This window comes from Rhinoraja longicauda, chromosome 4, assembly GCF_053455715.1.
Source record: "Rhinoraja longicauda isolate Sanriku21f chromosome 4, sRhiLon1.1, whole genome shotgun sequence".
Lineage (NCBI taxonomy): Eukaryota > Metazoa > Chordata > Chondrichthyes > Rajiformes > Arhynchobatidae > Rhinoraja > Rhinoraja longicauda.
The window spans coordinates 79,291,807-79,304,088 of record NC_135956.1 but is presented as its reverse complement, the minus strand read 5'-3'; the positions used below and the strand labels follow the sequence as shown (position 1 = coordinate 79,304,088).

Below are 12,282 nucleotides of genomic sequence, written 5' to 3'. Positions count from 1 at the left end.
CTGATCATCTACAATCAGTATCCTGTGCCTGCCTTCTCCCCATAACCCTTGATTCCACTAGCTCCTAGAGCTCTATCTAACTCTCTTTTAAAATGGCCTCCACTGCCTTCTGTTCAGGTCAGATGGCACCTGAAAAAGGAACAGATAACATGTCAAATCTGTGACCTTACGTCAGAACTGGGAAAGAGAGAAAACAAAGGACACAAAGTTCTGGAGTAACTCAGTGTGTCAAGCAGCATCTGTGGAGAACATGGATAGGAGACGTTTCGGGCCAGGACCCTTCTTCTGTCTTTTACGGACCTCTTTATAATGGATTTTGGTGATACCAACCTTCACCATGAGGCCTGGCTGCCGACGCCAGTCCCAAGCCAAACAACCTCGCCGGCCGCATCCAGGCCGGTCTGCTGCTGCCACCACTGCCACTTCCAGACTGGACCTACTGCTGCCACCACCGCCACTTCCAGGCCGGACCTACTGTGTGCCACCGTCGGCCCACATAGCTTCCTTGGCCACTTCCAGGTCACGCCCACCACTGCCGACCCTCATGTACGCCCCAGCCGCCCGCAGGGCAGAGACATTGAATCACGAAAATTTGTGACTTTATGATTCTTCGGCATATCAGAATAGCGTTGTATGTTTAATGCAGGGAAAGAGCAGAGAGGTGATTATGTAATCTGGCAATGAATTTACATTATGCAAAAGGCATTTATTTTTGAATGCTTTTCATCTTTGACATAATAAATATTAGTGGATCTTCACATCAATGGGCACAGCCACACTGACTGGCCATGCTAGGAATGAGATAATTGTAGTTTACTCATTTCACTGACATCCTGTTCATAACCCCTACTAGGGCATTTTCACTTGGGAAAATTCATGTTTTTTTTACACCAGTCACAGATTCTTGTGCTAATGAGGCCACTGAGATACTGCTGTTCATTTCTGTTTTTTTTGTGTGGAAGTCCTGCCAAGCATTGAAAGTGGGAGTCAAACTTACACAAAACCTACCCCACATAATGTGGGGTAAAGACCTTTTAAAGATACGAAAGCACATTTTTCAAATGATAACGTTATGGTTGGGAGTTCCATGTTTGACAATGATCATCATTAAAGAGAGCATGCAAGGATGCTCAGAATAACCATATGTATTCACCACGTTGTCTGAAGGGACTGCCTAAGCATTGGAACTATGCTGAGAGAGTTGCTGAACCGTGCAAGCAGGGGTAGTTTGCCACCTTCAACAGATGCTTTTGCATTTAGCTTTTAGGTTCAGCTGCAGGATCAGCTATTTTGCAGCTCCAGATCTATCAGTGTTGCATTATTCAGTGTGTTTATCCCTTTCAAGAGCCGAGATTGTTTTACTGTGGTATGTCCCAAACAGAACAATGAAATCCTTACTTGCAGCAGCATTACAGAATATGTAAACATAGTACTCTGTAAACAATATAATAAACAAAACAAAATTCAGTATGTACCGAATTTTCTGTCGTTTATTATATTATTTACATATTCTGTTGTGCTGCTGTAACAATTTCATTGTTCTGTGTGGAAATGTATATTTTGGGGCATTACTTATGGTCCCATCTTAATAGCAGCCCAGTTTCAAAGCATTGCAGCATTCAGAAGGTACAGGGGTCATTGATGACTTGATATGGCTATCTTGTATTAGTGTGTAATGTAACTGGTAATGCGTGAGACATGTTGGATCCCTTAACAGGATTTAAATGTGAAAATTATGCTAAGATTCAACTGCGCAGTGCAACATGTTTGTGCGCCACATTGCTGTATGAATATTTGGCTTATCATTGAAGGACCAGCAAAATTGCATGCGACCCTCCAGGGTTACAGCCAGTTGCCAGGGAGATCTGTGTACGGACATGATTGTAGTGTGGGAAAGAAACTGCAGATGCTGGTTTATACTGAAGATAGACACAAAAAGCTGGAGTAACTCAGTGGGTCAGACAGCATCTCTGGAGAAAAGGAATAGGTGACATTTTGGGTCGAGACCCTTCTTCAGACGTATTGTTGGAGCACCTACACTTTGGTAAAGCCAGCAATTCAGGCACATGTCCATCTGCCCCATTCTATGGTCGAACATAAAGTAGGTGTGTCCAATGGCCAATTTCCATGCCATAATAAGTTTCTTCCTCGAGTATGGAGCTTGGATGATCTCTGCATGCCGGAATGAGCAGAACACCGGGTGTTGCCAGCAAAGGCTGCCTCGCCAACAGTCTGTCTGCCCTTTCCTTCTTTGTGTTTAAATAGTATGTGTTAAATGTATGTTTTTAGTGTTCTTTAGCTTGGTTTATGTGGGGGGGAGGGGGTTGGGGGAAACTTTTTCTAATCTCTTACCTCAACGGAGATGCGATTTTTTTTCCGTATCGTATCTCCGTCCGCACTACGGCCTAACATCGAGGAGTTGGCGGCCTTTTCCGGAGACCAACTTTTGAGACCTCGACCGTGGAGAGCCTATGGAACTTTAACATCGCGGAGCCCGCGATCCCTTTGCCAGGGATCGACCTCAGAGCTCCAACTGTGGGTGCTTGCAGACTTAACATCACAGAACCCGCGGTCTCTGGTCGGAGAACGACTTCGGGAACTCCAAGCCGCAGGAGCTTCGACCGCCCCAAAGCAGGAGTTTCAATCGCCCCAACATGGGAGTTTCGATCACCCTGACGCGGGAGTTTCGGTTGCCCCGACGCGGGAGCTTTGATCGCCCCAATGTGGGAGCTTTGATCGCTCCAACGCGTCCCTGTAAGTAAGAATAATTGGTCATTTATCAGCACTGCTTGATTTTGTGAGCGTAATGAGGCTGCTACATTTGGCACAAACTAACAATGGCTGCACTTCAAAAGTCATATGTCGGCCACGAAGCAGTTTGGAATGTTTCAAAAAGGCACAATATCAATCTGCATTTTTTTCCTCTCTGCAATTATACACTGGTCTTGTATTTATGTGTATGAATATTATTTGGAATTGTCCCATCCATCTGGATATTTGATATGAGATTCTCTGTGGACTTTTTCATTCTTAATTTCCCATTCATGATTCTATCTGAAAAGACAATACAGTACCAGACACTGGCCTGGAATTTACAAATATTGTGTGCAAATTGCATTTTCGTGATTTATTTTGTCTGAGGGTTAGTAGAAAAATAATTTCACAGAAGCAGACCACATCCCAGACTCCTGTACAAAACTGCGGATTAATTCCCAGGATGAATCAATCACTATGATGTTTCTGCTAATTACATCTATTTGTGAGCCTTCAGGAAGTTATTTAAAATTAAGTACAAGGGCACTGAAAGGCACCTTTTTAAAAGCTTTTGAATATTTTTTATCTGCAAAGAAACTGTCTGTATTACTCCACCATTGCCAATAAAGGGTTCTGTCAATTTTTTCTGCAATGTTGCAAATTCAGGAAATTTGAAATGAAAAGGGCAAATACTCAGCAGTTCAGTATTTAGCTTTTGAATTACTATCTAATTCATTGCTGCTTCTTTTCTAATAAAGTTCACTTTGAAGAAACTTTCCCCTTTCTCCGTTTGTCTCTTACGTTTTTCACCCTAATAATGTTATTTCCTTCCCCTCGTTTCCTCAATGTCCCTCCACTATCTTTCAGCGTGATTGATGCATTCCATTAAATAATGAAATTATCTCACAATTGGTCAATTGCTCCAGTGAAATTTTTATTCACTGCAGTGAAATACAGAATAAAGCTCCCCCTGTATGTGCAAAGGAGTTCTATGTTCGACAGAATTTAATTAGTTTTATGAACTAAAATGTTGGTGTAACTCAGCAGATCAGGCCACTTCTGTGGAAAAATAGAGTTCATATTTCAGATTTCTGAGGAGAGATGGGGTGGAAAACTGGAAAGAATAAATGATGAAGGATAATAGTAGAAAGGTAAAAAAGGCAACAAGGGAACAAAAGATTGATGTAAAGGACATGTTCATTTCGGGTTAATGCTCCTATTTCCTCCCACATCCCAAAGACGTGCAGGTTTGTAGGTTGGAGAAACGAGGAACAGCAGATGCTGGTTTACAAAGAAAAGACACAAAATGCTGAAGTATCTCAGTGGGTCAGGCAGCATCCCTGGAGAACAAGGCTAGGTGATGTTTCGGGTCAGGAGTCTTCTTCAGACTGATATTGGAAACTTTTTCAAGCCTAGAAAGTATGAAACAATGTAGCGACAATTAAAAAGCAAAATAAATTAAAGTTTCTATTCTATTAAACCGCATTTCAGTTCAAAATAGCCTTTATTTTTCTTGAGATATTCTTTTGTCATCACAGGTAAAGTCTTTTTTGTTCACAGCTCATGAATCTATTTCAACCACTCTTAATCAAATGATTTTAGTGGACTTAAAAGAAAGTTAAACATAATTTATTCTATCAGCTTACCTTTGAGTTAAAATATGTACCTGATCAGCGCATCTTTGAGTTAAAAAATGTACCTAATTGGATACAATAAAAAACACTTAGATGTCTGAATATATTTCAATTTGTAATGGTTCATGGAATGTTATTCTTGTCTTTGTGAATACGGATAATGGGAATTAAATAGAAATGTATTAATTGTTCTGTTGTTCCTTTAGGTCAAAGTAGGCATTGAGATGACTACAGGAACAGGTCCAAACAAGAAAGTTGCAAAGCGGAATGCAGCAGAAGTCATGTTGCTGCAACTTGGATATAAAGCCACAATCTCTGGTCAAAATCCTCAGGAAAAGGTCAACACAAATTTCTATTTAATTCCCCCCTTTAAATTTCAATGCTAAGGGAAAAGAATGTAACACAAGTAGATTATGAAACTATTTTTTCTATTTGACAGATCATTATCATTAATGTTGTACTGGGTGTTTATGCCTTTGTTTTTTAACATTGCAGCCTGTTGAAAAGAGCTGGGATGGACGGAAGGTCACTTTTGCTGATCAACCAAATAGTGAGTGGTTTTCAATCTTGATAGCAGTTTTAAACTGAAATGGATCTTTAGTTATTGTCAAGCTTCACTGAAACCGTTTCTTAATTTATATTGGCGCGTGTCTTTCTTCTATATTATTGTGCTTATAAATAACTGAAGTGTACAGTCCCAAAATGTTGGTTGCAGACTAAGGTCTGGGCTTTCAATGTGTTTGAGCATTGAACATTGATACTTTAGTCATTTCTCCGCAGCCTTGAGGAAGTGGTTCATTTATTATCTGCAGAATAATTATCAGCCTCCAGATAAATTGGAATCAAGCGTTGGTTGGCAAAATGTAGTGGGAGAATGAAAGGGCCTTGAAAAAGACAAGCATATTTAGATACAAAGCAGAAAAAGTTTGGAAAAGAGGAAATAAAGAGTATTCAAATTTAAAGATAGCCAAGGATGTTTGATAATTATAAGCTTTGCAGTAGCAGTGAACTGCCCTAATAAAAGTAGAATGCTTAAACAAGTAAATAGTTATGGATTAATCTAAAAAAATAAAGAGACTATTAAAGACCAAAAATGAATCTCTTTGCGGAGGCAGAGGAACACGTCCCAAATAAGTACTGTGTTTAAGAAGGGAAGTGGAGATAATCCAGGGAATTATAGGCTGCTGAGACACAAGTCAGTGGTAGGGAACCTATTGGCAAGGATTTTTTGGGATAGAATTTACTCCCATTGGGAAGAGAACAGGTTAATTAGGGGCAGTCGGCACGGCTTTGTACACAGCAGATCATGTCTTACGAACTTGACTGAGTTTCCTGAGGAGATGACGAAGATGATTGATGAGGGTAGGGCGGTGGATGTTGTCTATATAGACAATAGACAATAGGTGCAGGAGTAGGCCATTCAGCCCTTCGAGCCAGCACCGCCATTCAATGCGATCATGGCTGATCACTATCAATCAGTACCCCGTTCCTGCCTTCTCCCCATACCCCCTCACTCCGCTATCCTTAAGAGCTCTATCCAGCTCTCTCTTGAAAGCATCCAACGAACTGGCCTCCACTGCCTTCTGAGGCAGAGAATTCCACACCTTCACCACCCTCTGACTGAAAAAGTTCTTCCTCATCTCCGTTCTAAATGGCCTACCCCTTATTCTCAAACTGTGGCCCCTTGTTCTGGACTCCCCCAACATTGGGAACATGTTATCTGCCTCTAATGTGTCCAATCCCCTAATTATCTTATATGTTTCAATAAGATCCCCCCTCATCCTTCTAAATTCCAGTGTATACAAGCCCAATCGCTCCAGCCTTTCAACATACGACAGTCCCGCCATTCCGGGAATTAATCTAGTGAACCTACGCTGCACGCCCTCCATAGCAAGAATATCCTTCCTCAAATTTGGAGACCAAAACTGCACACAGTACTCCAGGTGCGGTCTCACCAGGGCCCGGTACAACTGTAGAAGGACCTCTTTGCTCCTATACTCAACTCCTCCTATAGAAATATAAAGCATTTGATAAGGTCCCCCATGGTAGGGTGATCCAGAAGATTAAGATGCACAAGATTAACAGTGACTTTGTCGTATGCATTCAGAACTGGCTTGCTGATAGAAGACAAAGGGTGGTAGTGGGAGGACAATATTCAGGCTGGAGGTCATTGACCAGTGGAGTTGCACAGGGATCTGTGCAGGGACCTCTATTGTTTGTGATATATATATAATTGACTTGGATGTAAACATGGATGGGTTGGTTAGTAAGCTTGCAGATGACACCAAGATTGCTGGGAACGTGGACTGTGAGGAAGGCTGCCAAAGTTTGCAGTGGGATATAGATCAGCTGCAGAAATGGGTGGGGAAATGGCTGGTGGAGTTCAACCCGAGCAAGTGTGAGGCGTTGCACTTTGGAGGTCAAATGTAAGGAGAAAATATGCAATCAATGGCATGACCTTCAACGGCATAGGTGTACAAATGAATCTTGGGGTCCAAGTCCATAACACCCATTAAGTGGCAACGCAAATATATAGAGTGGTAAAAAAGACATATGGTCTGCTTGCCTTCAATGGTTGGAGCATTGACTCTTTCAGTCTGGAAGTCGCGATGCAGATTATAGGACTTTGGTTGGGCCCCATTTAGAGTAATATGTATGCGGTTCTGGTCACCCTACTACAGGAAGCTTTGGAAAGAGTGCAGAAGAGTGATAGACACAAAATTCTGGAGTAACTCAGAGGGTCACGCAGCATCTCTGGAGAAAAGGAATAGGTGACGTTTTGGGTCGGAACCCTTCTTCGGACTCAGAGATGATGCCTGGATTTACCAGAATGATGCCTGGTTTAGGGGGTATTAACTGCAGCGAGATGTTGGAAGGACTTGGATTGTTTTCTCTGGAATGCCAGAGGTTTGCAGGGAGGCCTGATCGAAGTGTTTAAAATTATGAGAGGCATAAATAGGGTGAACAGACAGAACCTTTATCCCGGGATGGGGATATGAAATACTAGAGGTCGTAGCATAACAGGTATAACAGGAGCTTTATTTGTCGTTCGGTACCGGGAGGGTGAACCCCCATCAAGGTGAGAGGGGCAGAGTTTAAAGAAGAACAAGTTTTTTTAACAAAGATGGTGGTGAGTGCCCAAAACATGCTGCCTGGGGTGGTGGTTGCAGTGGTTGGACAGACATATGGATATGGAGGGCATGGGGGGGATATGGATTATGTGCACGCATATATGAGATGCCTGCACATCTCATCTCCATAAGATGAGATTTGGTCTTGGCATCATGTTCGGCACAGACACTGTGGGGCAAAGGGCCTGTTCCTTTGCTGTACTGTTTTTTGTTCTATCTGTGTTCCATTACGAAGAGAATGGTGCTGATTAACAATAGAGAAGAAGACTCTATTGATCAGGATAAAATTCCGTAACGGGGATATACTTGTTTGAACTCAAAGCAGAAAATCCCTGGTCCTGATGGAATGCATTCCAAGCACAAGTTGAACTTACAAGGCTCTGGCCGTAGTTTTCCATCCACTTTAGATATGGATGTACTGTTAGGCTAAACTATGTGAAACCAGGGATCAGCTCAAACGACAGCAAAGCATCGCTCCCAGATGAGCATAACGTGTTCTATGGAAGCCTTAATAGGGAGAACACTGCTGTGTCTTCCCATAGCCCCTGATGATATTACAGTCTCAGTTATAGAGGCTGACATTAGGAGATCCTCCAGGAGGGTGAACCCTCAGAAAGCATTTGGAGATGGTGTTCTTATAACCTATGCAGACCAACTGGCTGGAGTTTTTGCGGACATCTTCAACCAAGCATTACTGAGGTCTGAGGTTCTCACCTGCTTTGAAAGGGCACCAATAATACTGGTGCCCAGGAAGAGGAAGATGACCAGCTGAGCAGTGCCTCAATGATTATGAACAAAATGAATAATTGTAAATATATTTTAGTTAGTGAGTGAAGGTCCCCACAGCTTGGTTGAAGGTAAATTGTTCCAGTTTTTAAAGCTGTGGCAGAGGATTGAAGATTGTGCAGTTGATATTCTACGTGGACTTTTAAATGGCTTTTGTTAGCCAAAATTGGCAAAGAAACAAAGCTGAGTGTATTGAATGGTTGTTTTTCAGATTGGATTTAAGTAACTGCGATGTTCCTCAGGAAACAGGGCTCTTTTTGATGTATTGCATAGACTGGGTCTTGGTTATACAGGTTATAATTTCAGTTTTCAGTTGATCCAAGTTTGGGAACGCGGAAAGCAATGAGGGGGAATAAATGATAGACTATTGGATGTGACAGCCTGGCAAATGAAATTTAACACAGGAACATGAAGCCATTCATTGTGATTGGAAGACTGATGAGAAGTCGGGTGAACCAAATTGTACAATTTTGAAATGGGCTTCAGAACAGAGACCTAGACCATAATGCATACAAGGCTCTGAAGGTAGCGGAGAAAAGCCATTTCCTGAGAAAGCCATTTGAAGCCATTTTCTGAGAAAGCCATTTTGAAAAGTTTAATTTAATGGAACAATAATAGAGTACTGAAGTTAGCTGTGGACTGAAAGGCTGCAGAGCAGTAGTAGCAATCAAAAATTAATTGGATAAATACGTGAAGGGGTAAAACATTAACAGGGTGGTGGAAAAGAACTAACACAGGCACAAATGACTGAATAGCCTCTCGACCCGAAATGTCACCCATTCCTTCTCTCCTGAGATGCTGCCTGACCCGCTGAGTTACTCCAGCATTTTGTGTCTACCTTCATTTTGAACCAGCATCTGCAGTTATTTTCCTACACAACAGCCTCTTGTGGTGCATCATTCGACAATATAATGATTCTGATTCTTAACTTATGGTTGTCATTCTTAAACCTGATGTTAATTTTACCAAACATCCACATTTTCCAAATTTTTATGAAAACAGGCCATCCTGAAAGAATAGTTATTAAATGCACTAAAAGTATGATGATTAAAAATTGGTAACGATGCAACCATTAACCAAGGTACTTCAATGTTTCGTTTCATTTTTGTCCTCCCAGCTCACTCTAGTCTCAGTATCTAGGTCAGCCCATTTCGCCTGACAATATCGTTAGAACTCCTTTTTTAGTTTAATTTAGTTCAGAGATGCAGCGCGGAAACAGGCCCTTTGGCCCACTGAGTCCGTGCCGACCAGCGACCCCGCAAGTTAACACTACCCTATACCAAGCCAATTAACCTACCTGTACATCTTTGGAGTGTGGGAGGAAACCAAAGATCTTGGAGAAAACCCATGCAGGTCACGGGGAGAAGGTACAAACTCCGTACAGACATGCACCCGTAGTCAGGATCAAACCCGGGTCTCCGCACTGTAAGGCAGTAGTTCTACCACTACACGACCATGCCACCCTTTAGTGCTTCAATGAAAATATTTAAAAAACAGAATTGAATGTCAGTTGTAATATTTTATAGGTGTAAACTTAGAGGGAAAGAACTGTAAATAATTTTTAATGGTCTTAATAATGACACCCCCTCCAATCCTTTAATATTATTAATGCTGCTGATAAATGCTACTGACTGGAACTATAGACAATATCTAAAGTCCCCCTATAAGAAAATAACTGCAGATGCTGGTACAAATCGATTTATTCACAAAATGCTGGAGTAACTCAGCAGGTTAAGTCCCCCATCTGTTTCAGTGGGTAAATGTGCAACTGTGAGGAAATGGAGATCAGAAAGATCTCATGAACATGTGAGATCTCAGATCACACTTTCAGAAAAGAAAAGTGTAAAGAGTGACAAAATCGTGAAACAAATTTTGTGTGTTATCCTTTTTAAATAAATGCCTTGGAGTGACTTCAAGCCAACAGAAATTTAACCTTGCTGTGGCTGTCATCATGTCAACTTGATTGATAAGATTGCTACTTTGTAGTTGTTGCTGGGTATCAATTGTTTAATATATTTGTTAGAATGTACACTAGCTGCTAATACTATTCACTCTTTGCGATTATCTCATATTTGCCGAGAGAAAAACTTCACTTCCAGCAGACTTTAATATTCATAACTCTCCTGTGCAACAATGAACGTCACTGTTTGAATCAATTTATAAATTTCTTCCAAAAATATTTTGTCTGCCTCTCCTCCTGAGGTATAATTCCATTGTGTTTACTCCCATCCTCTCTGTTTTTTCCCCCCAAATAGGTCCCCATTCAAAAGTGTGTGGTTTGCATAAAAAAATCAAATTGTTTCTATCCTGACTCAATGATTATAAATCCTTTAATTGGAAACTATTGTGTAATGACTTTAACATTTTATCTATACTTCCTAACCCAAGAAGTGTTGATGTAACAACAAGAAACTCCAGATGCTAGTTTTACCAAAGAAAGACACAAAATGTCGGAGTCACTTAGCAGGTCAGAGAGCATCTCTGGAGAACATGGATAGGTGACGTTTCGGGTTGGGACCCTTCTTAAGACTTTCGACTTTCTTTTGAATACTCTTTCTATTTCTCTCACTCACCTTCAACAATCTTTCGACTCCCCTCAGACCCAACCAATTTCCCTCTACTAACACTGACAATAGGCAATAGACACAGGAGTAGGCCATTCGGCCCTTCGAGCTAGCACCGCCATTCTATGTGATCATGGCTGATCATTCACATTCAGTACCCTGTTCCTGCCTTCTCCCATTACCCCCTCACTCCGCTATCATTAAGAGCTCTATCTAGCTCTCTCTTGAAAGCAGCCAGAGAATTGGCCTCCACTGCCTTCTGAGGCAGAGAATTCCACAGATTTACAACTCTCTGACTGAAAAAGTTTCTCCTCACATCCTGGCAGAACTTGTCCTCACACTCAACAATTCTCTTTCGACTCATCTCAGAGTCTGTAGAAGAGTCCCAACCTGAAATGTCACCTATCCATGTACTCCAGAGATGCTGCCTGTCCCGTTGAGTCACTCCAGCCTTTTGTGTCTTTCCAATAAGTATTGAGCTCTATTGGAGAATGCAAGCTTCACACAGTTGAATGCACAAACCTTGCAAAGACTCAAGAACTTCTTCGGCTCTGTGGCTGAATGATTCACCACACATCTAAAGCTGCTAAACACAGAGAGGAGTTTACTGTCAATAATTCTAAATACTATTTAACATCACTTAGACTTGGAAACTTGAGTAATGTGATGGCCAACAGATTGTTGTTCTACTACTGACTGGTAAGTAGTACTGATAAAGTAGTTCATAACGGAGACAATGAAAATAGTTATCAAAATTTGTAGTCGCTGGACAAGAGGGCTGAGGAATGGTTAACGGAGTTTAATACAGATATATGCGAGGTGTTGGATTTTGGGAAGTCAAATTGGAGCAGGACCTTCAGAGTGAATGGTAGGGTCCCAGGAATGTGGTAGAGCAGAGCTATCTAGGACTACAGGTACATACTTCCCTGAAAGTGACGTCACAGGTAGATGGGGTGGTAAAGAAGGCTTTTGGTGCATTGCCCTTCACTGTCGGGATATTGAGTATAGAAGTCGGGACATTTTGTTACTGTTGCACGTCATTGGTGAGCCGCATTTAGAGTATAACGGTCCCCCGCTGTGGGAAGGATGTCATTAAGCTGGAAAACATGCAATGAACATTTTTGAAAATGTTGCCAGGATTCGAGAGACAGAGCTATATGGAAAGGTTGGGCAGGCTAGCACTTTATTCCTTGGAGTGCAGAAGGATGAGGGGTGATCTTATAGAGATGTATAAAATCAAGAAGGGAATAGACTGGGTGAATGCACAGAATCTTTTATCCAGAATAGGAGAATCAAGAACCAGAGGATATATGTTTAATATGAGAGGAGCAAGTTTTAATAGGAACCTGAGGGACAATTATTTCACTCAGAGGGTGGTGGGTATATGGAATGAGCTGCCAGAGGAGGTAATTA

The 12,282-nt window shown here is 41.6% G+C and overlaps 1 protein-coding gene across 7 annotated transcripts in view; it reads left to right on the top strand.

Moving 5' to 3' along the window:
- Window positions 1–12,282, top strand: part of stau2 (staufen double-stranded RNA binding protein 2) — a 268,314-nt gene that overhangs the window by 138,213 nt on the left and 117,819 nt on the right. For all 7 annotated transcript variants that reach the window (XM_078398161.1, XM_078398164.1, XM_078398158.1 and 4 more), the window contains 2 exons: window positions 4,595–4,726; window positions 4,884–4,938. In XM_078398161.1, the coding sequence (XP_078254287.1) occupies window positions 4,595–4,726; window positions 4,884–4,938 (187 nt within the window). The remainder of the gene's footprint in view (window positions 1–4,594; window positions 4,727–4,883; window positions 4,939–12,282) is intronic.